The 26,514-nt window shown below is 41.3% G+C and overlaps 1 protein-coding gene across 2 annotated transcripts in view; it reads left to right on the plus strand.

Moving 5' to 3' along the window:
• Positions 1-204: 204 nt before the first annotated feature.
• entpd5a (ectonucleoside triphosphate diphosphohydrolase 5a) overlaps positions 205-26,514 on the plus strand; it is a 37,495-nt gene continuing 11,185 nt past the window's right edge. The window contains exons 1-8 of one of the 2 annotated variants that reach the window (XM_041215313.1): positions 205-330; positions 10,743-10,977; positions 15,893-15,969; positions 17,292-17,435; positions 18,458-18,533; positions 23,010-23,045; positions 23,509-23,597; positions 26,020-26,099. In XM_041215313.1, coding sequence (XP_041071247.1) covers positions 10,749-10,977; positions 15,893-15,969; positions 17,292-17,435; positions 18,458-18,533; positions 23,010-23,045; positions 23,509-23,597; positions 26,020-26,099 — 731 coding nt within the window. In that variant the 5' untranslated portion in view covers positions 205-330; positions 10,743-10,748. Of the gene's footprint in view, positions 331-10,676; positions 10,978-15,892; positions 15,970-17,291; positions 17,436-18,457; positions 18,534-23,009; positions 23,046-23,508; positions 23,598-26,019; positions 26,100-26,514 lie in introns of both variants that reach the window. The other variant, XM_041215312.1, reaches the window with a different exon arrangement.

Here is a 26,514-nt window from a genome sequence, read left to right on the forward strand (position 1 = left end):
ATTCACCTTAGCCCTATTTTGGTTTTTTTTTTGGCTACGCGCGCGCGCGCACACACAAAAAAAAAGTTTTTTTTCCCCATTGATTGATAAATAGGGGAGCCTATTTCTTCGGTGCGCGTCCGTCGATGAGACCCGTCACCATGGAAACGGAGTCCGGCGGCGCATGCGTCAAATCGGGGGGTGACGTTTACAGACGCCACGCGTGACGCGAACACTTTCGGCAGCAGGGGGCGGGAGGCGGAGGCCGGGGTAGCGTCGGTATTTTCCCCCACCTTTCCCTCCCCCTCCCCCCCCCCGTGTGGGGAAAGATGAGAGGAGTTTTAGACAGAGGTGAGTGTTCGTTTCGATCCCTTTGATAAAGTGGAGTCTTGCTGCCGATCTGTGTGACGTTCGGTGCCGTTGTGGTGGGTTGAGGTTAAGGTTGGATTGGGTGGACGGGGCTGTTGGTGAGGGCCCCCCACCCCCATCCCCATCCCCATCCCCATTGTCACTATAGAGTTGACGCCGTGACTGGTCTGGAAGTTTCTGTTAGGAGAGGAGAGGAGGAAGTTCGCCTCCCACAGCCACAAGTGTCAGGGGCTCCTTATTATTATACCCAAGCCTGCCTGCCTGTGTGTGTGTGTGTGTGTGTGTGTGTCAGTGTCACACAAATCTGTGCCTGGCCAGGCTGCTGACCCCTTTCTGAGGTTTGATTTCTCTTGTCACTTTCCCCATTTAGTTTTGAAGTTTGCGGCTGTTTGCAGCTGATCTCACGCTCAGGTCTCAGCAAACTCCCTGCCGCCCTTCGGTTCTCTGGCTTTTATTGGGAGGAGGAATGGACGAGCTTCCAACTTGGGCGGGGGGGGGGGGGGGGGGGGCGGTGTTGGGAGCCTAAATTTAAAGTTGCCAGCAGAGAAGAGCAAGGTGGAAGTTAGATTTTTAAAGGATGTGCAGAAGATTGGCGATGCCCTCGTATCTTGAAATCTTGATAAAGGGGAGAGGAATGGGATAGTCTTTTCAAAGCTTTCATCAGGTGCTGTCTAATCTGGTGGTATGTAGAAGAGGAAGGAGGTCCCTGTGGGTCGTTGCTCACTCAGTCAGAAGTTATTTATAATATGAAAATAAGAACATTTTGATCCCGTGAAAGTATTTAAGGTTTTTCTTTCTCCCTGATTATTGACAGTTCTGGAATGGATATGCACCCAAAAATCTAAATGCCATTTTTTTTAAACTTGATGTATCTTTCATGATGGTAATGTTCTCTGAATTTATTTTCAAAATATCCTTTATTTGCATGTATAAACAGTGCAACAGAACTTGCCAGGTAATTCAATGATGATAACTTATGCTGATGGTGCTTTTCACCCACAATGTGAGTGGATCATAGGGGCACCATAACTGTGCCTGTCTTTTGATGTTCAAAATTATTCCATAAGATCACTTAAGAAACATTGGAAGGAACTATAAGTTTATTAACTAAACATCTACTCTCAGCCGCTGTGTGGGCTAAAATCGGATAACTCAACACAAACCGTCAGACAAATCTGGAATCTTTTTGGAATATATGGATCAGTACCATACTGCATTTACAAACTGAGGCATTGGGAAAGCTCTGATGTTATGTTGGTGGTTCTTTATTTTTTTAACAGTATTATGTTTATTTTTAACTTCCACAGATGACGAATGAATCCCTTCCACCAATTTAATTGCTCTTTTACCCCGCTCTCTCTGTCTGCAAGTTTTCTTGAGTGAGTGACATGATTTTGACCATGTATGTCTGTCAGTCACCTAACTGTGTTGTAGAAACATGGAACAGTACAACACAGAATGAAGCCATTTTAACCTGTAGCTATTATTCATGTGATGAGACAAGGAATATTGGGAGAACGGAAGACTTGGAGGGTTCAATAGCAGCTTGGGACTGATCGGAGAATGTTAATGCATATGTTCCCTAGGGTGGTTAAATGTATAGGAGGGATATGCTCCCAAAAATCTAAGTGTCATTCCCATGTGATGGTAGGAGCTTGATGGCTCTGGTGGCCATCTCTTATGATGTTTCTGTGTTTTCTTTCAGCTAAAGTTATTTTGAAGATAAGCAATGCATTTGACCTCCCCGCCATTTATAACTTAAAAGAAGGTGTAGGTTTGATCTTCTCTTTGTGCTGAGTTAACTGATCTCGGTCATGGCAGCACTAGGATAAGCTGCCACACCTCTGATAGCAAAAGTTCACAAACTGCTAAAAATCAGTCAGAACTCCAGGTTGCAACTGCTACGCAGTGATCTCTGCTGAAAACTAGTTATGTCTAAGCAGTGGGTGAAAATGAGATCTAGACCTGCATTGATGTCTCTAATGATTTAGTGGCTTGTTAATACTCACTGTCTAAGGCTACTTGCTTCAGGAGCCTTCAGAAGATGAGGGGAAAGGTTTTTTTATTGGAAGTATTAAAGGATATTCCTGACAATGGGAACCCTCTTCATCTCCATTGTGTTTAGCTGTGACTTTTATTGTTCTTTGTTTTATTTTTTAAATTGCTGCTTAAAACTCTCCCAATGATTTTGAGTAAATGAAATTAGTCCAACATGAAAGAAAAAGAAAGAATGCATTTTTGTAGTGCCTATCACAACCTTGAGACTCCAAAATGCATTACAGTCAATGATGATTTTTGAATTTCACTGTTATAATGTGGGAAACGCAGCAGCCAATTTACACACAGCAAACTCCCACAAACAGCAATATGATAACGATCAAAAGTGATGTTGGTTGGAGGGATAAATATTGGTCAGGACACCAGGATGTACTCCCCTTTTCTTCAAAGTAGTGCCATGGATCTTTTGCATCCACCTGAGACAGCAGAAGGAGCCTCTGTTTAATGAATGTTCCTAAAAAACACTTCCAAGAAAATGCAGCACTCCCTTAGTACTGCACTGGATTTTTGGCATGGATTTTTGTGCTCAAGTCTCTGGAGCGAGACTTGAACACACACAACCTTCTGACCCCAAGATGAGAGTGCTACCAACCAAACCATAGCTGGAACTTAATATGTTACTTAGTTGTACAGAGCAGAAAGGTTGCAAGTTTGGCACAAAGTCACTGCCAATTTAGCTGATCCCTGGGAGGACTGTTGGCATCCATCCACAGGCTAGGAAGGGGAAATCTAGGGAATGGTATCTATTACTGATTGCTATCTAGTAAGATCTGTTGGAAGTGATGGCAGAATTGGGGTTCCCAGTTATTCCCACCAAAGTTGAATAGCCCAACTATCATAAACAAAAATAAAAATACCTGGAAAAACTCAGCAGGTCTGACAGCATCCGGAGAGGAATATAGTTAATGTTTCGAGTCCATATGACTCTTCAACAGAACTAAGGAAAAATAGAAGAGAGGTGAAATATAAGCTGGTTTAAGGGGGGAGTGGGACAAGTAGAGCTGGATAGAGGCCCAGTGAGAGGTGGAGATTGCCAAAAGATGTCATAGACAAAAGGACAAAGAGGTGTTGACGGTGGTGATATTGGCCAAGAAATGTGCTAATAGGTGACATTAGGGTAGAAAGCAGGACGAGCAAGGTACAGATAGCCCTAGTGGGGGTGAGGTGGGGGAAGGGATCGAAATAGGCTAAAAGGTAGAAATAAAACAATGGATGGAATTACATTTAAAAATAATGGAAATAGGTGGGAAAAGAAAAATCTATATAAATCATTGGGAAAAAGGGGGATCGGAAAGGGGGTGGGGTTGGAGGAGAGAGTTCATGATCTAAAGTTGTTGAACTCAATATTCAGTCCAGAAGGCTGTAAAGTGCCTAGTCGGAAGATGAGGTGCTGTTTCTCCAGTTTGCGTTGAGCTTCACTGGAACATTGCAGCAGGCCAAGGGCGGACATGTGGGCATGAGAGCAGGGTGGAGTGTTGAAATGGCAAGTGACAGGGAGGTCTGAGTTATGCTTGCGGACAGACCAAAGGTGTTCCGCAAAGCAGACACCCGGTCTCCGTTTGGTCTCTCCAATGTAGAAGAAACCGCATTGGGAGCAGTGAATGCAGTAGATTAAATTGAGGGAAGTGCTAGCGAAATGCTGCTTCACTTGAAAGGAGTGTTTGGGCCCTTGGACGGTGAGGAGAGGAGAAGTAAAGGGGCAGGTGTTGCACCTTCTGCGGTTGCATGGGAGGGTGCCGTGGAAGGAGGTTGAGGTGTAGGGGGGTGATGGAGGAATGGACCAGGGTGTCCCAGAGGATACAATTCCTGCAGAATGCCGCTGGGGTGTGGGGGTGGGTGGTGGGTGGTGGGGGTGTGTGTGTGAAGGGAAGATGTGTTTGGTGGTGGCATCATGCTGGAGTTGGTGGAAATGGCGGAGGATGATCCTTTGAATGCGGAGGCTGATGGGGTGATAAGTGAGGACAAGGGGGACCCTATCATGGTTCTGGGAGAGAGAGGAAGGTGTGAGGGCGGATGCGCAGGAGATGGGCCGGACACAGTTGAGGGCCCTGTCAACCACCATGGGTGGAAAACCTCAGTTAAGGAAGAAGGAAGACATGTCAGAGGAACTGTTTTTGAAAGTGGCATCATCAGAACAGATGTGACGGAGGCGAAGGAACTGAGAGAATGGGATGGAGTCCTTACAGGAAGCAGGGTGTGAGGAGCTGTAGTCAAGGTAGCTGTGTAGCCCAACTATCATAATTGTTCAGAGTTGCCCAATGGAAGTATTCAAGTTGCTGCCATTGTGTTCAGGAAGGAGTAGTAAATGAGAGAAGGTTAGAGCAGCTTTGCTTGCCAAAGACGGATGCTTATTGCAAATTTCCCTAACATTGCATTGGTGATTTCCTTTTTATAGACTAAGTACAATTTGCAATTCTTTCATTTCTGTAAAAGCATTGAGGCTTTTGGAGAAGGATCAAAGAAGAGCAAGAATGACTGGATTCTGAAATTGGGGACAGTTGAAGAGAAGCTTGTAGAATTACACTTGTATATATACACTGGAGGGAGGAAAAGGACCAAGGATGTGATCTGAATGGTGCAAATGCTGAGGCATGGGCACTAAATGTAAATTGTTTTCTGTGTCCTCTTTCTGTCAGGGAAGGTGAAGTTATTTATCTCCTTTTTTATTACTCTGAGAAACCTAAGCAAAGGACCACAACTTGGAGTTGAATTGAGCAATTGTTAGGTTTTTTGTCGATTTTCTTTCCTCTCCCTTCTCTCATACTCTTGTTGGGGTGAATCATACAACACAGAAGGAGGCCATTTGGCTCATCGTTCCTGTGGTGGCTTTTTGAAAGATCAGTCATTCTTAGGCCCACGTCCCAGATTTTTGTCCATCAACCCTGTAAGTTCCTCGATCTCAAGTTCAAATCCATCTTTTATATTTCCTATGAAATCTGCTTCACCGCATTTTTACATATAGCATTCCAGATCCCACAACTGGATAGAGGGGGAAAAAACTCCTCCTCTCTCCCCCCCCAGGACTCTTTCCAATGATTTTAAATCTATGGCTTCTTGTTATTGACACACTCACTAAAGAGGAGAATTTTTCTCTATCTCCTCTATCGAAACTTTTCTTAATCTTGAAATCCTCTATTACATCACCTTCTCTGTTCCAAGGAGAACAATCCCAACTTTTCTATCCTCTCCTCATATAACTGAAGTTCCTAATCCCTGGTAAATGTCATCCATATTCTTTCTGCTACCTCTTACATCTTTTCTGAAGTGTGATACCCAGAATTTCCTGGGGTAATCCAAATGAGGCTTGACCAGTATTTTGTAAAGTTCAGCATGATCTATATTCATGATTAATATTCTGTTTCTTCTATTTATAAACACAAGTAATTCATATGCTTTTTTTAACTTCTGTATCAACTTGCCCTGTCACCTATAAGGATTTGTGTCTATGAGCACCAAGTTCTTCCTGTTTATCTGTACTTTCCAAAATCATGCCATTTATAGTTTGCTGTCTTTCCGTATTAGTCCTGCCAAGTGCATCACTTCACACTTCTCTGCATTGAACTCCATGTGCTATGCTTCTCCCTGTTTCACCATCCTGTCAAAGTCATCCTGAAGCAGACCTGATCATGACATACTACCTTGCCAAATTTATCATCTGCAAACTTTAGTGCTGCTCCCTACACCTGAGTCTAGTTCGTTTTTTTATTTCTAAATGCAAAGCTCTATAAAACCAGTGACTTTCTGGTGTTTCGCTCCCATCCCTGAACTTAGTGTGAACCAGAGATTGTGTGTTAGTGGACTGTTTGACTGTGGGGGAATCACAGCCAACGCTAAATAAGCTTTTGCCCAATATCTACATGTGAGTACTTTTCAGCATAACCTATTGTATAGTGAGCTCTTAAGACCACAAAACCTAACAGGTTTCTGTTGCAGTTTCAGCAGGAAACATTTCTTTGAACATCAAAATTCTGATGCACTTAAAAGCCTGAGGAGTTTCAAATCTGCATACTCAAGAGTTTAATTGTCAAGTAATTGCTGCTTTTAAGACATAGCTAACATGTTGCCTCCTTTGGAATTAACAGCAGTTGCTGTTTTGAGTGGCGATCTCGATTTATACGAATAAGCTGTAACTTAATGTGGTGAACTGTGTTGTTTTGAAAAAAGAATTGTTCCTGTCATTGGAAGGGATAAAAATAAATTAACTGAAATCTGTAAGAACAGATTGTGATTTGGAAGATGTATTTCAGAATGATTGAATTTTTAGAGGGAAAATAGTTCTTTTGCAAAAAGCATTGTTTCTGATGTTGGCCTACAAACCTTTCCTAATCAGCAAATGCTTTGCACTGTCAACCCTGTCCTCCAAAATGTGCTTACTTTATCAAAAGTTAATCTAAAAACTATTACTAATGCCAAAACCAAATAAGTAATGCACTACAATGTATCCTTTACATATTGATACAGATTGGGTTTAAACATTTATAAGCATTAGGGTCAAGGCATATGTCCACAAACTAGACAACGCAGAACACAAGAGTCAGTATTTTTCCACAGCCAATGAGCAAAGGTATCTTGGTGGGTGTGACTGTTCTGAATATCCTTTTGCTGTTAGCTTCTGTGCTTTTAGACCAGGATAATTTTATTACAACCCAAAACAAAAAAAATCAGTTAATCATACTCACATAACTTCTGACATTCACTCACTTAACTTTTGACATTTTTATTTTCTGATACTCATGCAGATGGGAGTGAGAAAGTTTAGAGTCTGTTGGATTATTTATTGATAGATCTATTTAAAAAGTGTTCATTTTTTTCTCTATATTTGCTGCGGATTCAGCCTTGGCTGTCACCTGAGTCAGCAGTTTATAGTTTTAAGCCTTGTTGCAGAAACTTGAACACAATCTAGACTAACACTTCAATGCAGTGCTTTCGAATTAGATGTTTAATCGAGGTTCCATCTGACTCCTCAAACAGCAGTAAAAGATCTTATGGCATGATTTTGAATAATAACAACCCACACCAACAGATTATCATTGCTGTTTGTGGGACTTTTCTGTATTAAGCCCCTTCATTCTAGAAACACTCTACTCTGCCCCATCCCTTCATAATTTTAATCTTGTAATTTTTATCTTGTAACCTCTGCTGTTCCAATTAAAGCAGGCCCTTTCTGTTAACTTCATTTTCATGTGTATAGTTCCTCATACTAGGCTGCATCTCAGTGCATCAGTGCCATGCTCTCTCTTGCCTCAACATCTGTCCTATAGTTTGGATCCGAAAACTACACTACACCAACTGTAGTCTGGATTCATCGTTATATTATAACTTGCATAATGTATGCCTGTTGTCATAAAACTCAGTATTCCACCCCCATTTGAAAACCCCTCCGTCTAGCCCTAAATTATTGATGTCCACAAGAACAGTAGTAGTTCTAGAACAGGTCACATTTCCAAACATGCTGAGAAACTGCTTCCTAGCACCTGCTCTCTGCCTCCTCCCTCCTAAAAAACTTTCAATCCAACTTGTGACATGACCCAGTTGCATACTCGTCAATCTTCTTCAATAGTCTTGCATGTGTTCCCTTGTAAAAGGCTTTCTGAAAGTCCATTTCCCCATGCATCACCTCCTCAAAAAAAACTCTATTAGGTTGGTTAAGCACCATCATCCTGTTCGAAATCTGTAGTGACTGCTAAATTTCTTTTCATCTTTAATTAAAGATTGTAGTTTTTTTCCTCTGCCACTGGATTCACCCTGTAATGTTGGGTTAGCACTGCCTCCTTTTTGAAAAATGTTCCATTACTAACTGAATTGCTAATCCCACCAGTTTTGCCCAACCACCCCCACACCCCCACAGCCATTTTGCATTTTCTTGGACCGTTGTCATTCCTTGAATGGTCCTGCCCCAAACCATCACTATCCCACAGGCAGTTCAAACTTATTGGAGGGGATCATTTGTTCTGGGTATTTGGAATTTTTAAAAAATTTTGATCTGAACCTATATTTTGTTTATTTTCCATAAACTTGCGTAACATCAGGATAAGTAATCTTGAGTATTGCCGTAAAAAGAGGCATACTGAAGCTTTTTGTCTTGCACTCATCAGGATACTTTGCAAGAATACCAATAAGGGGAAAACAACAATTTATATTGTATGAGAAGTAGCCAACATTAGATGTGATTCTGCAATTGGACAACATTTGCTAAATAATCTTCAATGTGCCAAAAATTACGCTGACTATTCATTTAGGATTGTCAGTTGGGCTCGCAGTGTGGTGCATTTGCGTGGACTGCAAGCTACATATATTAATACACAGGGCCCTGTTCTTTGCAGACAGAAAGAACATGTACACACATTGCTAAACAAAATAAGTGACAGCCATTCGCTGACCCATTCCTCAGGGCAATGCCTTGACCAATCGGGGTCAAGCTACCTGGTTTAAATTTCAAACAATCATTGGCAGTTAACTGTCAGTCATCATCACTAGTGCATTCTCCATGGCAACACCTCTACCAATCAGAGTCCACTTGCCAACCAATTAGCGCTCTTCTCAAACATTATAAATTGGTATTTTCCCCTTCTGTTGGTATTCTTGTGAAGTGTCCTAGCGAGTGCAAGATGAATAGCCTCAATATTCTCTTTTTATTTTCAGCAATACTCAAGTTCTGTACTACCAAATAGCTATAAGTGATCTTGCAAAGCATCTTTAACTTGTTTGACTTGACAGGACAAATGCTACACGTTGAATCAGACTTAGACGTACACTAGAAGTAGTTGCTTGTTAGGATAGCAAATTGCATTCAGAGCACATCTCAATAGTAAGATCTATTTGTAAAATCTATTTGGCTAAACTGACCCTGGGTTTTAATTAGTCTATAATATCCTGCAATGCTTTCCTTTAAGAAGAAAACAATAAGGAGTGTTTTTAAGTTTTAAAACCTTTGTTTTAAGGTAGATATTTTACCATCGTTAGTTCCTTTTTTCTTTCAAATAAAATTATGTATGTTTGTAAAAATGCCTATCTGTCACTTCTTCGCTACTTAAATACAGCTGTGCAGAGTCCAACCCCTGCTATATTAATGAATACAGTTACTGCAATCACTATTCAACTTAGTACATTTGTAATTTAACATCCATTTCTGTTAAAAATAATTTTTGGTAAGGTACGTATATGGGAGCTCTTAATGTTTGCTTCAACTTTCCTCTGTCAGGAAACTATCATATATTTTTCATAATAATATCATGGGGTATTGTAGAGTAGGCTTATGTTTGTGGGTGTATGTGGATGGTTCTGTGTGGCTGATTTAATTAAATTAGAGATGGATAGACTGCAAGATTGAAATTATCTAAAGAGTTAGATGTAAAAGGGCATGAAATGCTAATGAGTGAACGAGGGTGAAGTCTCGGTAGATAGGGTGTGAATGAAATTTGCATTTTAAGTAAGTGGAGAGGTGTTTGGTTTTTAAAGAGCCGTGGTAGGATGTTTACAACTAACAAGATAAATAAGGCAGGTTGTTACGTTGGTTTTTCCCCTGAAAGTGTTGGCCATAATGACAACATAAAAGGTTTTTTTTACAGTGGGAAAAGTAAATTCCAAAGACATGTGGGAACAATGGGATTTACAGATTTAAGAGGAAGAAATATATTTAAAGAAAGATGGAAGGCTGTGTGGAGTAGCTGTGTAAGATCTGAAAGATATGCAATGTGAAACAGACGTAGGGAAAAGCCCCTAGCCATTTTGCAGAACTCTGCTGTTCCAGTAACCAAAGTTGTATTGAAAGCCTTTGGAATTCCCCAATCGAATGGGTGCTTGTGGTAACCTTGCTGGATTGTCACTATAAGTTTAAAATCTATTTTCGACTGTTGCCTTTAAAGGGGTTGTGTAGTTGGGGCCAGGTCAACTAGCAATTTTGGGAATTGTTATAATTTAAATTAACCATGTAATTGTAATCTTGTATATGTGTTTTATTCTTACGTTGTTAAATGTTTAAATTTAATGGTTTAAAATCTCAAAGTATTAGTGGACTCCTTACTTCTGACATATTTTCTTGTAATAAATACAAATTGCAAAACTGTTATGATAGTGTGGCAAGGTTTCCCTTGTGAATTTGGACAGCGTGGCAAATACCACCTGCAGTATCATAACACCTCCTACGCAGCCTTAATACAAACTTCAAGTAGTGAGAAGGATAAAGAAGTGACTCTCGTGGGAGAAGCTGCCAACAAGTAAACCTGGGTTAAAATTCAACAAAAACTGCTTAACAAAACTTCTTGTTCCAGATTCATAAAGTCTGATCAGATTAACCAAGTGACCTCCACCTCCATTGCCAACATATCCTCCTCTAGGAAAAGATGGAATTCTTGAGGGGCTTCTTTGTTCTGGAGTTCCTTCTTGCCCTGGCCTGCATTACGTTGTCAGAAGCAGATGTTTGCAGCCCACACTATGGAATTGAAAATCCGGATATCTTACCTTCAAAGTTAACCTCTGTAAACATATCCAACGTGTTTTATGGAATCATGTTTGATGCTGGAAGCACTGGGACACGCATACACATATACTCATTCATTCAAAAGGACCCTGGTGAGTACAATCAGTTTGGATTTTCCTATGCAATAAGGTATTGGCTTATTGTGATGTTGAAATTTTCTGTGATTTTGTATTTGGCACAGCTGAATCTACATATATTTAATTCTGCTGCTGTCAGATTTCTATATTGTCCAAATGAACAAATTGTTACATAATGTCCTAAGTTTTATCTTTCTCAGTGGTAAATCAGGCACCATAATTGCAGTAGGTATACAAACAATATTTGTAACCTACCGTGCCCAACCTAGCCAGGCAACTAAACCCAAAAGAAGGTTGTTAATATATCTCCCCTTCGTCCCTCATTTTATTTCAGTGCTCAACTTGCCCCGCTTTAAACCTGTCTTGTCTGCATGTCTAGCTGTCAATAGATGCTGGTTGAGTTGAGGGACTTTTATGGATGCTGGTTCACTTTTTGTTCAGAACAGCATTTTACTAGCCTCCCATGCAGCTCTTTTTTTCAGTTCTAACATTTTACACCGCTTGGCACCATTCTCTGTAACATAGCAATTAGGCATTTGGGAACCTGATATCTGGGATGTACACTTGGCACACCAAACCGTTTCAATCGACACATTATCTTTTGGTACAACTGCTATGATGCTATTGATATTAGAGCTGCTGAATCAACTCAATGTATTTTTGGGCAGCTCTCAAGATTTGCAAGAATTGGCAGAAAATGTAAATGATGACACTTACATTTCGAAGTGAAGCTGATGGTGGGAAATGCATATGTTTGCCATTGGCTACATAACATAAAAGAGTCTTTAAATTTTATCACTTCATCTAGCTCATTACTGCTGACACATCAGCTAGATAAGTTACCATCATTAAAGTGAGGAGCAACTGATGTTAATGTCTTGTCAATTACATTGTTAAGGTTTGTTAATGTCAATTGCATTTTTAAGGTTAAGGAAAACAGGTGATGGGTATTAATTGTCTTTGAGCACATATAAATAGGGGATCCCACCAGGGCCTGTAACCTCCATTCATTAGTTTATTTTATTGATCATGTGTTTTATTTAAAAGAGCATAGGGGGCAGCTGGGACACTGGGTTGAGTGGGAGGAGATGTGAGACTGAACAAGTCAATAAACTCTCAATAAAGAAAAACTCTATGTCTTGGTTTCGGCTTCCTATTAACAACTGAGACCAGTTGATCCTAATATCATTTTTCTGTGAATCAGGTTTTCTTTTACCTTTTATTTTTCGGCTTTTGGGGGTTCCTGATTGAAATCAATAAATATACTTGCCTCTGTAGATTGGGTCCTGTTGTATGTTTTAGGTATGCATGCTTTTATCCCCAATTCCTTAATGGTCCCAAAAACTTTCATTTTCAGTGAAGATTGCCCACTTTCCTGCCATTTTGAAATGAATGACCCAGCCTTCAACAATTATTTACCTTATCTTGCAAGCACTGAGAACTAAATACACACATTAAGTTTTTCCTAGGACTTAGCACCAGTTAGGCTATTAATGTAACAATTTGGTGTATCAGATTATCATTGCACTATTGTGATAGGGCATTGAGCCAGAATTTGCAGCAGAAATAATGGTGAGGATATCAGCAATCTCTGTCAGTAAGGAATAAATTGGACAGCAACTTCTTGTGCATGTGGAGTTAAATACAGAAATCAGGAAATTGCTGTTCAAGTTGCCTTGCTCCTCCAGATTCTTTGTTCTACCAATAAATAGTCAAAAGACTCTGCATTCATATATATGAAGGGCATTGAATTTTTAATACTTATGCACAAAACATGCCAGAGGAAGTTGGGGCCTGTTCAATTCAAGTATGATGGTATGATCATTCTTAATTTTTGGACAAATGACATCTCTGACATTAAATTTTTTTTTACAAGTGTGGTGTCTCATCCCTGGTGTCTCACCTGCTTCACAGAAAAATTGATTATATTAGGATCAACTGGTCTCAGTTGTTAGTAGGATCCAATCTGAATAATTTTAATTATTGTTGTAGATTTATTTATTTTTTTACTTCCTGTATTTTATCTTTCTCTCTCAATCCATCTTTTTTGATTCTTTAATTTGATTTTGCATTGAATTGACTATTCTAATTTACACTTCCTGATTTAGACCCTGCATGCCTCAGTAAGGGTTCTTCAGCCTGATTGAGGAGATGCGTTGTTGCTTCCCGAAGTCACACAGGTCCTGATCCCCTGTAACTCTTTCGAGTACAAACACGTTTCCATCTGTTTCAGATGAAGTTACATTGTTTCATTGTGTACCATTGTGAGATTTGAACTCTTGATAATCTTTTAAATGAAAACCAAATCAACAAAATTGGGATAAATCAGGCACAGCCCCTAATTCAGGTCAGCTGTAAAACCAAGGACAAAGTTTAAAGGAACCTTACAAACTTTAAATCAAAATGTGATTAAAGGGGTCAACAAAACACCCCAGTCCCCGCGGTGCCCACCGAGCACGGAAGGCCTCGAGAGTGTCAGCAGACACTGCGTGCTCCCTCTCCAGGGACATCCGGCAGCGAACGTAGCCGCGGAAGAGGGACAAACAATCGGGCGGGACTCTCCTGTCGATCGCCCGCTGCCTGGACCTGTTAATGGCCAACTTGGCCAGGCCCAGGAGCAGGTTCACGAGGAGGTCCTCCTCCTTCCCGACCCCCTTCCGCACCGGGTGCCCATAGATCAGGAGCGTGAGGCTGAAGTGCAAACAAAACATCAATAAAAGGTTTTTCAAGTAACTAAAAAGGGAGTGCAGCCTACAACACCCTATGTACATGGTCCACGGACTCCACAAGACCGCAAAAAGGGCACGTGTCCTGAGAGTCCGTGAACCTATGCATCCTCTTATTATAGGGGACTGCTGCATGCAACACCCTCCAACCCAGGTCCCCGATAGAAAGGGGGAGGACACCTCCGTAGAGGGCCTCCCATCGGGGGCCTCCGCCGCCGGACGGCAACAAGGCACGCCAGGGCGTGTCCGGGCGATGGACAAGGGTGAGAAAATGGAAGGTGTGCAGCAGCAGTCCGTACAAAAAGCCCCTCTTTACCGTGCCAAAAGGCACGGAGGGCATGTCCCCGAGGCGGCTCATATTGCGGGGCACCAGCACCCGAGGGAGGGTTCGGGGCCTGGGGCCAATGTGGAATTCTGTCCGAACAGGGGAACGTTCAGACGGAAGACCACCGCGCACCTGGGCCACCTCAAGACCCAAAATAACGTCGGGTCCGAGCACGACCGTTCTCAGGTCTTGGATGGCATCGGCTGCGATCTGGACACTCACAGACGCACGTCGCACCAACTCCTGCGGGAGCATCCAGCCCAGTCCTCCGCCACCCAGCACGTCCCCGATCCTGGTCACCCCTGCGGCCACAGCCCTCCTCTCCGCCAACCACTGAAAAGGACGGAGGGGCGGATTCCTGAGCAGCGGCTCTCTGACGATAGCCGCTACCCCTGACGGGGGAGAACTGCGTCGCGAGGCAACCACTTTCCAGACTTTGATCAGGTCCTGGTAAAAGACGGGCAACGCCTGCAAGGAGCCACCGAGGCCCAGCTGTTCTATAAACAGGAGCTGCACGTCATAATTCAGGCCGTGCACCTGACGGAAGAAATACGTCGTCAGGGCACACCATCTAGGAGGAGGCTTGACGTAAAGGTATCGCTGCAGGGTCTGAAGGCGGAAAGTCGCCACCTGTGTGCGTAGGCACACTAGCGCCTGACCACCCTCCCTAAGCGGGAGACTCAGAACTTCAGCAGCGACCCAGTGCAATCTTTTGTCCCAGAAGAAGTCGACTAACAATTTCTGGATTCTTGTGACAAAGTCCGGGGGAGGGGTCAAAGTGACCAGTCGATACCACAACATGGCAGCGATCAGCTGGTTTATGACCAGAACTCGACCCCGGTTAGATAGCACTCGGTGCAGTCCTGTCCAGCGCTGCAGGCGAGCGGTGACTTTCGTCTCCAGTTCCTGCCAGTTCGCCGGCCAGGATTCCTCAGCAGGGCAGAGATGGACCCCCAGGTAGAGGAGGCTGGTCCTGCTCCAGGTGAAAGGCCTGAGCTCCTCGGGTAGGGGATCCATTTGCCACTGACCGACCAGGAGTCCAGAACATTTCTCCCAGTTGATCTTACATTGTTTCATAGTTTGCCATTGTGAGATTTGAACTCTTGATACTCTTTTGAGTAAACCTGTTTCCATCTGTTTCAGATGAAGTTACATTGTTTCATAGTTTGCCATTGTGAGATTTGAACTTTTGATCTTGGGGTTACAAACCCAGTACCATAACCACTTGGCTATTTAGGCCAAGCCCTGATCCCCTGTAGGTGGCACTGCACTGTTTTGGCTCTAATTACAGCAAATCGCAAAAGCCCACAAAAAATGTGTGCAGATGTAATGAATGATGAGTGCTATTCATTCATCACTGACTACAAGTACCCCACAAATCTTGACCCATCAAGGCAAATTACTGAGTTAAATCAAAGAAAGGTAGGTCTCTATTTGAATAATCCTAGTAACCGGTCATAGCAACAGTAGAGGGGAAATATCTGAAAGCAGGCTTGCATCCCCCTCGTAGCCGCTATGGGAAACGAAGGTACATGGCTATCAGAAATAAGGATTAGATGGCTCTATTCAAAGAAGAAAAGAAGGTTTTCTGGGTATCCTGACCAACATTCCTCTCTCAAAGGACACTACCAATAATATATTAATCCATCAGTCATCTCATTGCTGTTGGTGGAATCTTGCTGTACACTATATGATTCCAGTGCTGCTTGCATAAGTTGCTGCATTTCAAAGTAATTTATTTCATTTGAAACTGTTTGAGCAATATGATAAAATACTACCTAAAAGCATTCTTTCTCCTTAATGCCTTTTGCAAAATTTGCTGTAGCTTGTAAATTTCTGTAAAATTTTCAAGTAAGTAACAGATATGTTTTTAAAACAGAGCCCCCTCAAGTGGACAGTGAAATCTTTGAATCAGTAAAGCCTGGTTTGTCAGCCTATGTAGATGACCCTGAGCAGGTGGGTACTGCAATTTTTAATGGACAATTTGATTTATTTAGGTGGACTCCAAATGACGCCTTGCACTAGTTTGCATGGTCTGTAATATAAATTAGTTTAGTGGAAGCAACTGTAATAAAGCCAGCTGTCTCTTCCAATGTGACTCTTCACAACAGTACATAAATGCAAGTTGGTTGGTTCCTGTGTTTATTCTTTCTTACTGGGGAGTACAGAGAGAGGAAGAGGGTTCTTTCTCTTTTCTTATATCTGATAAGTGTTTTGTGCTTGGGAGGTTCCCAAAGCTTTTCACCACTGGAATTTTACTCTCCTCGTAGGACTCTGTTGCAAACTAGTGATTGCCATGATTTGTTAACTTCTCCATTATTGTTGTATCACAGGAGCAGCAGGATTGTAGAGAGTGTACTAGATGAGCCATGTTCATTTTTCATATAGCAGTTATTATGTGCTTTTTATTTTAACAACAACACCCCTGTTAATCTGTTCATCTGTAAACATTATATCTCAAAAAAATTGGACAGATTTCAACGAAACTTGGTATACACATAAGGTATGGCCAAAGCAAAAACTGACTAGTTTATTGGTGAAGATGCAGATCCAGATCCTGGAATTTTTTAAAGGATCTGTTAACATTGGGAGATAGGGCCAATTTACTTTTTTTCAAGAATGCTGTGGGTTGCTTTATTTTGCTTTATTTAGAATGTTGTTGATTGTTTTAAAATCTTGTGGATTGTCTCAACTACTGTGGTGCAATTTCTCACAGCTGTCAAAAAGTGAGCAGAGTTTTCAGAGCAGATTGTTGGATACAGATTGTCCTGAGGCTTACTCAGTGAGAAGGAAACTCTTCATAAAAAGATTTTTTTTGTTTTGCAGCTTTGTAGTTACTGAGCATCAATCAGGCAGGGAAAAGTTTCAAGGAAGATCTATGTAATCATAATAATGTTTGAGTGTGGCAGAGGTATGCGCTCTACTGAGTGCCCTATTCACTGGTTAGAAATGGAATTATTGATTGCAGCCATTATATATACAAATATGTAGGTCCAACTTGAGCATCATTGACTCTTGTGGTGTTTCCATCATTATCTTGTGGAAAACTGACTGCGTTTTAATGAGTCACACATAACTTTAAAATACAAAAAGGCATTGTGCAAAGTCAAACAGTGCCTAGCTTCATTAGCAACAATGTTAGCATGGGGCTTTGTTTATTATACTACGGTTTGAATCAATTTTTGTGCTTGAGTAACCGGCTCTGGTACACTCAATGAATTGTGTAGAATGAATAGAGGAAAGCCTGTTATTTAAAGTCCTGTATTGTTGCATTTTAGGGTGCGGAGACTGTGCGTGAACTACTGGATGTGGCAAAGCAGACGATACCTTCAACCCACTGGCATACTACCCCTGTGGTACTAAAAGCTACGGCAGGACTGCGACTGCTTCCTGAGCAGAAAGCACAAGCTCTGCTATTAGAGGTGTGACCTTGTACTATAGCGGTGCCATTGTGGAAACTCAGCAGTACTGATGTAGTACTTAATCACCATTACATGAAAATAAGCAAAATTCAGTAAATTGGACCACCCCAGTGTCTTGGTATTAAAAGTTTACAGGCATGACCACTCGTTTACAGTTTTCATTGAGTGGATGAACTCACAGAACATCATCCCCAAGATGTCAGTGAAATCCCATGTTACTGGCTTTGTTCACAGATTTTGCTCCATTACTATCCAAGCTTTGTAACACTTTGAAGACAAAAAAATTGTATGATGACTGGAACTGTGCCACCTTATGAGGAAAAAATATTTTTTATGGCCAAGGAGAAACCCTCAACCTAGACTGACTTCTGTCTTTTTAGATGGAGCAGCAAAAATCAATGCACTAATTAGATACAGACAAGAAAGATCCATACTTTTATCCTGAGTTCAAAACTCACCATGGCAGTTTGAGAATTTGAATTCAGTTTTTTTAAATCTGCAAGTAAAAGGCCTTTATCAATAAAAGTGACCATGAAGCTGTCATAAATACCCAATTGGTTCACCAATGTCCTTTCCAGGAAATGAAATCTGCTGTCCTTTCCCAGATTGGCATATATACAAGTCTAACTTTTTCCTGCCCTCCAAAATGGCCTATTAAGTCACTCACTTGTATCATACCACCAATGCTTCAAGAAATGGGCCTATCACTACCGTGAAAAATGGTCAATGAATGCTGGCCTTGCTAGCAACATCCACATTCCAAGAATTAACTTGCTTGTTTGTGATATTGAAGTGCCTCAAGGGACCTGTATCCCTGCAGGAAAGACCATTCTTCATAGAGATATGTGAACAGTAACAGCTGGGTGGGAGGGAGACTTGGGATAAACTTTTTGTGGGTGGTGAGGGGAAGGGGTAGAAATGAGAATCTAACCTTGAGGGAAATGCAAAAAGATGGAAGAAACGGTATGAGCATCGTGTAAAATAAATTGGCCATTGCACTGATCTGTGTATTTTTAATCTAGGTCCAGGAACTATTTGAAGATTCTCCTTTTCTAGTACCAGATGACTGTGTTACCATAATGAATGGGACATATGAAGGTTGGTATCAAAGTCTATAATGTGCTTATGCTTTTCCTTTATTGCTGAAATTGTGTCTAGATTGGGAGTTAGTTCCGGAGAATCGGCCATTTTCTGCTACATTCAAGATTGAAAGGGGCAATCTAATTCTATGTATAAATTTGAGCAATTAACCATCACTTGAAGTTTACATTTGTTATGCTGAGTTATGATAATTAAAGTTACAATTTAGACATTGTTATTTGTATTTCACAAGTGTTGAAAAGAGAGACATGTTGCCAAAGCTTTTCATTCTGCACTCATCAGGACAAATGCAAGAATGGCAAATTTCAAATGATCACAATTTATACTACAGGAGAAAAGGATGCTGATTGGCTGGCAAGTTTACTCTGGCCAAGGAGAAAACAATAAAGAACTATAGTTGTTAGTGTAGCTATTCACACACTTAAGATTGCTCCCATGGCCAATAGAACATTCAACTCAGACTTTTACATGAAGACTGCCCAAATTACTGGAGGAAGTGTATCGCAGCATGTGCAGCTTCAAAAGTTGATTGCTATGGGGAGGAAATTTCAGGGATAAGTGGAGGAGAAAGATAAAATAACAGATTCAATCAGAGTTGAATATTGTATAGTAATCATGACGGTTTTGGATGGCGGAGCAGGCTTCAGGAGCCATCTGGCCTACTCCTTTTATTTCTTAGGTAATGTTCTAAAAACAGTCAGGATCTACACCCAGTTCTACCTCTCCCAACTCCTTCATTGCCTCTGTGTTGTCAGATTGCTTGTCTGAAATCGAATTCTGGATGAGTCAAAATTTCCTCTAATTAAATATTGGGAAGACTGAAATCAATGTCTTTATTCCCCTATGCCATTTCCATTCCTGAGGCACCAATTCCCTGCCTACTGTCCCAAGCTGAAGCAGACCACTTGCAACCTTCTTATATTTGTCCTTGTGCTGAACACCTGACTCCATATCTTCTCCATCTACTTCCAGCTCCGGCATATTGACATCTCCACCTCTGCTTCGGACCTTCTGCTACTGCAACCCTTATTCATGCTTTACTTTTCCACAGATTTGATTATTCTAGTGTTCTCCTGGTGGATGTTCCATCCTTTGCCCTTGTATAAACTTGAGCTGATCTAATTACCTATCACCTCTGCGTTCACTGACTTAAATTGGCTTCCAGTCCAGCAATACCTCAATTTTAAAATTCTCATCCTATTGTTCAAATACCCAGCACCATCCCCTTCACCACCTCCAGCCAAAAATCACTCCAACTTTGGCCCCTTGTCCCCACTTTCTTAGCCTCATCATTGTCAGCTGTGCCATCAGCAATCTAGGCTCAAACTCTTAAACCTCACCACGTCTACTACTTTTGGTCACCTGCCCTAACATCTCCTTTAACTCAGTGTCAGTCTTTGACTGATTTCACACTTATGAAGTACTTTGGAATGTAATTCCACATTAAAGGCATTATTGCTGAAAAAAGAGACAATGTCAAACTTTTTGTCTTACACTCATCAAGACACAAGAATACCAAATACCAAAGAGAAAAATTATTTATACTGCATGAGAAAAAGGGGGCAAGCGGACTCTGGTTGAGACAATGCCATGGAGAATGCACCAGGGAACAGTTATTCCCCCAAGCTTTTGTTTCCTGGTGCAATGCTACAACCAATCAGCGTTGACTTGCACTTTTAGAATTTAAACAAAAACTTGGGGGATAACTGTTCCCTGGTGCATTCTCCATGGCAATACCTTGACCAACCAGAGTCCACTTGTCAACCAGCTGGCACCCTTTTTCTCATGCAGTATAAATTGTTGTTCCCTTTGAAGTTTGGTATTCTTGCATTTGTCCTGATGAGTGCAAGATGAAAATCTTCAACTATATGTCTCTTTTTTTTCAGCAATACTCAATTTCTCTACTACCAAGCGACTATCTGTACACCTGAGACATATTATGTGATGCTGAAAGTGCACAACTGGTCAGGCAGCATCTATGTAGAGAAACAGATTTACCATTTCAAGTCGATGGTCCTTCATCAAAACAAAAGGTCATTCTAAGGAGATGAAATAATTTGGCAGGTATCAACTAAAATTAAAATTGATTGTATTCAAGAATTAGCATAATTGGCATCTCTCATTTCATATTTCAGCTGATGTCTTTTAACAGGTTTATTAGCCATATTGGCTATCAGATCAGTTTCCTTAAACTTTTTCTAAAAAGTCACGTTCATTCAGATAAAGGAAGGTTAAACTACTTCTGTGGTTTTTTCAGATTTTGATTTGAATCCCTGAATGAAAAGCAGTAGCATTTACTCCACTTGTCTTCATAACTTCCAGTTTCAGTTTGTACTACATACTTGGAATATTGGTAAACCAAACTTGTTGCCATTGCAAATGTTGTTGTAGCCTTAGCTGTTGATTTCCATGATTGTGAAATGAAGTGATGGTTTTTATTTACCCTGTTTATGAAAGGAGGGTTTGGAATGGGTTCAGCAAAATAGTGGGTTTCAACTTTGGATCGGTGAGTTGACTATGAAGGAGCTAGATGTGGTTTCTATAGCATCGTACAGAGCAGAACCTGTGTGGCTCTTTGCATGACTGATGGTAAATGCCGAGCTGCCCAAACCCCAGCAGGAAACTTGAAACAGCTGCCAAAACGGTTTTTGAAATTTGTACAGTCGGGGAGAGGTTCTGAAGTCAGAAAATGATGTAAAAGCAAAAAACTGCGGATGCTGGAAATCCAGATCAAAAATAAAAATACCTGGAAAAAATCAGCAGGTCTGGCAGCATCTGAGCAGAGGAACACAATTAACATTTTGAATCCGTATGACTCTTCAACAGAATTTGAAGAGTCGTACGGACTCGAAACGTTAACTGTGTTCCTCTCCGCAGATGCTGCCAGACTTGCTGAGTTTTCCAGCTATTTTAATTTTTGTTGCAGAAAATGTCCCTGACTACTTATGATTTTTTAGTAAACATTTATTAAAAGAATAAAGAAAAAAACACAATTACACTTAAAAACAACAGTAAACAGTACTTTAAAACAGTTCCACAAATCTTAACTATCCTTGGAGCTAATCTTCCCCTTTTCTGTTCAGCAACAATCCTTGTAGATTTTAAAATCTATAGAATTCCTGTACTTTTTACCACACAGTGCATTTTGACCTTGGGGTGTCCTCTGAGGCTGATAGCAACTGGGTCTTCAGGTCTGGTCTTGTTCACACTGTGTTCTTGGAGTTCTGACCAGCTACCCTGCTGTCTTCTGGGAGATCTGACCAGCTACCCTGCTGTCTTCTGGGAGATCTGACCATCTACCCTGCTGTCTTCTGGGAGATCTGACCATCTACCCTGCTGTCTTCTGGGAGATCTGACCATCTACCCTGCTGTCTTCTGGGAGATCTGACCATCTACCCTGCTGTCTTCTGGGAGATCTGACCATCTACCCTGCTGTCTTCTGGGAGATCTGACCAGCTACCCCCACCTAGGCATCAGTATTTCTTTAAATGCATTCCTTTCCTTTGATCTCTGTATTGTCTCAACCAGTCTCTTCAGAAATGCTTTCTTCCAGAATTGATTGAACTCATTTCATTACCCTAGCTTTCAGACTTGTAAAAACAAACTTTACCTTACTTACACCTTTTACAACCTGCATATACCCCCCTTTGAACTACAACAACTCAATTCAAAAACACTCTTGTTATTGCTTTACATAAAACTCTGATTGAAGTTCCTCTTGGTTCATTAACATATCAAAACCACTTCTTACTGTTGACTTTAAACTCTTGCAGTCAACCTGGCTCTTAATCCAGTTACGATATTTACCTCCCAACAGCCTGTCTTCCAGTACATAAGAAATGTGACAGGGTTGTTAGCAGAAAAAAAATACAATTTCTTGTTTTCTTGACATCTTTGAAAGAACGATGCAATTGGCGCCACTCCACTACATTTTTTTCCCTTTTTTCAAGTATATATCCCATTCCTTTTTTTAAAATTACAGTTGAACCTGCTTTCTTCCATTCGTCAGTGCATACTAGATCATTACCACTTTCTGCATTTTCTTATTTTAAAAAAATCCTCATCTTCTCCCCCACTTCCCCAACATTTTGCCAATTATCTTATTATTGAAAGGCAGATGTTTGTATTAAGGAGAGGAATGTGCTGCAGAAAGTCAATGGGGTGTGTGTAGAAAGGACAAAAGGGCACAATTAAGATAATGAAACCATAACTAAATGGTACTTGGGCACATTAAGCTGCTTGAAGTACTCATTAAAAAAAAAATTAATGGACCAATTCTTAATTCATTAGGGTAATGCTGGGAGAGAAGTGCAGTGATTCAGTGAGTTCTAGAGAGAAAACTTGAACAAAGGACCAAGTTGGGAAGGCTAAAGAACACCTTCCTGTTTTTGCATTCATTCACCTGCTCGGGTATTACATATAATGTGGATATTTTTGGTGTTTGCGCTGATTATTTTTTTTTTATTTTTGTAGGAATTTTAGCCTGGATCACAGTAAACTTCTTAACTGGTATGTGTCTGTTTTTGCCTCTTCCCTGTCGCCTTCATAATTTTCACATTGAAACCTAACTATGGTTTAGAATTTCTTGCGTGACTAAAAATGTTCTGATTTTTTATTCTGAAGATTTACTACCCCATTAACATCCAAATATTCACAATTCATGGCAGTTTGTGCTGCCACTTTTAAAAAAAAACCCATGCAATGGTAATCTTCTATAATTTAATCCATACAAAAATGCAAAGCCTAATATTTCTCTGGGTTCTGCCAGAGTTTCCACCAATTGCCCAGTTTTAGGAGCCATACAATGCTATGGTGAGAAGACTAGTTCAGTGGACTAAAGCTTAATCAAAAATTGACTGGCTTATTGAGCAGTATGGCCCAATAAAGTAGAATATCAGGTTTTTTTTAAAAGGAGGATCTCTAGCAGCATTTTCAAATCAAAATTTGACTCTTTAAAAAATATATTTTATAGGCCACTTATACGGTGCAAATGAAAACACTGTAGGAATCCTGGACTTGGGAGGTGCTTCCACACAGATTACTTTCCTCCCTCAGGCTGAGGTAAGAAAAACAACAAGGTCCTGACCCAACCAGAAATCGAACTCATTAAATATAGCAAGGAGTTTCTCTTCCTTCCTCTCCCAGATCCGAAACCAAAAAAAGCAGCCAGTAACAGATGTGAATCTGTGAGTGTACACGTTTTCAGCTACTAAAAGTTGTAGTACAAGCACTCATGTACAGGTGACAGCAACACTTCAATAGGAATTAAAGCTGTTGTTTAGATGAGTCTCTGGAGGGGTAAGGAGAGGCAACGTTCAACTGAGGCAAACAGGGAATTTAGTATATATGTAGTTTCTTTCATTCACTGGAAATGGGCATCACTGGCAAGGTCTGCATTCATTACCTGTCCCTAACTGCCCTTAACTGAGTGGTTGTAGCATCCTCGGTGTCTGAGGATCGTTAATCAAGGCTCATTGATGCCATGATATCACAATGAGGCAAGTAGAAGAGGCTGGCCCCAAGAACTACCTCAACTGGTATGGTGCCTTAACCCAGGCTGTCAACCACACTGTTAACCAACTGAACTAGCCAGCTGTAACTGACCGGTTTACTAGATCATTTCAGAGGGCAGCTAAGTGTCAATCACAATGCTCTAACCATCAGGCATATAATATTTTGCAAATAGTGAACAAATTCATTGTACTTTGATATAAAAGGAAAGACATTGGGCAGTAACCTCTGACTAGCGTCAAAGTACTGGCCAGCAGAACTTAGATGCAGTAAATACTTACTTACCTGGTCTTGAAAATAACGTTGACACTTCCATTCGCCGGAGCTGCTTGGGGCCTGCATCGAAAGACTCCCCACAGACCCCAGCGAAGTCTAGATCCAGCGTACTGAAGGAGGCCACAGCCCCTTTTCCACGGCACTAGTTGCCATCAAGCAGGTAAGTTTAAAGGGCCAGGGAAATTGACCGACCAGGAGAAGGTAAGTGTCTTAAGGTAAGTAGAAAGGATTTGGGGGTTGGTCCAAGGGGGTGGTCTGGGGGTGGGGGATCGGAAGTCTAGGGGAATGGGGGTGTTGGAAGCCGGGGGGATGAGGTCTGAGGTCGGGGTGGGGTGTGTTAGAGGTCAGGGGGTGATGCAGGGTGCCCTGTTTTTGGGGGGGGGGGGTAGTCCTGTGGGGTCAGTCTGGGTCTTTATAATAGTTACTCAGAAATTAGAAGAGGTTTTAATACTTCTAATTTTCTCTTGGGATCTATTGGTATAACCTCGGCAGAACCATCCAAAGTTTGTGATTTAAATCGCATTTTTCGATGGTTCCCAGCGCAGCGCAATTGTCCAGAGGAAGTGTGCACTTCTGGGCAATTGCTGTGCCAACCCTTACCTGCAAACTTGCCAGAGGGATTCCCCAGCACATCTTTGGGATACCCCCCAAATCCAACGCTGGGGAGCACGGAAGTTACAGGCCATTAATTTTAATATCATTTTATGATAAGGCTTGAAGATTTGCTTTGTAAGATTCTATTAGTTGCTGTTTATTAGGTTGAGGGATATTGGTGCTTGTTGAAATTGTTAGAAAGAATCCCTCTTGAAAGAAAATCTTGCATTTATATAACACCTTTCATGACCTCAAGATGTACCAAAGCACCTTATGGCCAATGAAGTACTTTTGAAGTGTAATCACCATTGCAATGTAGCCAATTTGTGCACAGCAATGTCCCACAAACATCAATGTGATAAATTAGGAAATCATTTCTTTAAACGATGATGTCATGAATAATTTTTAGCCAGACCACCCTGCAATGAGATTATTTTGAGTTTGATGAAAGGTCATTACATGAAGCCTTAATTCTCTTTCTCTCTCCACAGATGCTGCCAGACCTGGGTATTTCTAGCATTTTCTCTTTTTATTTCAGATTTCCAGCATCTGCGGTATTTTGTTTCTGGATGAGATTATTTATCTCTGTTTGGGAGGGCAGATAGACTTTAACATCTCATCCAGAAGACGCCAGCTCCAACAGTATAGCACTCCCTCAATGGGACTTGAACACACAACCTTTTGACTCTGAGGTGACGATGGTCAACTGAGGCATTGTTGACCTACAAGAAAGCTTTATTTTTTATTTCACTGCTGTAAAGTGGCCAGTGCCCATAGTAATGCAAGTTGTAATACTGGTTTTGCTGATTCCAGTTGTACCGTTAATTGTATGGGAGAAACATTCATTCAGCATTTACAAGCTAAAGAACAAGTCTGTCCCTGTTGTTATTCCTCTTCTTGTTATCATTTGGATTTTCACCTTAATCTTATCACACATACTGTTTTTTAATCAAACCCAATCTAGTGCTGCCTTATTCCCAGTGTGCAGGAATCCAGCTCACACGACCTTAGCATAAGGCATGCTCCAAAGAGGACTTGGGGAAGGAATATTTGTATTAAACCTTTTGTGTTGAGCTGACATGTGTCTTTTTCAATCTTGCAGAATACTCTTCATGCTGCACCTGAAGAATATATCAGTTCCTTTGATATGTTTAACAGTTCCTACAAACTGTACACCCACAGGTGTGTTTCATAATACTAGCTTTTCAACAAACTTTGCAATAAAAGTACAACCAATGTTATTTAGTGTTGTTGAGTGCGCTATATTTGTTGTAAAGTATTGATAGTAATTCCAGTTAATTGTAACTCTGTTAGTCCAGGTAATCCAATTAAGGGCTTCCTGAATGCAGTTGTCTGAAACCCTATGGGAAGAATTTTCGGGTCAGTGAGCAGGGGCAGGGCCCACTCGCCGATGTGTAAAATGACACATGGTGACATCGGACATGCGTCCCAACGTCGCCGCGTGTCATGTAGATTTTTAGTTCAGCAGGTGCGCACCTCTGTGCCTCAGGGAGATTTCTGCGCTCTTTCGCGCGAAAGAGCGCAGCCAGCCCCCCCCCCCCCACCTCAGCCCGCACAGGGAGCACTCAGCGCTTCC

This window comes from Carcharodon carcharias, chromosome 20 (genome assembly GCF_017639515.1).
Source record: "Carcharodon carcharias isolate sCarCar2 chromosome 20, sCarCar2.pri, whole genome shotgun sequence".
Classification (NCBI taxonomy): Eukaryota; Metazoa; Chordata; class Chondrichthyes; order Lamniformes; family Lamnidae; genus Carcharodon; species Carcharodon carcharias.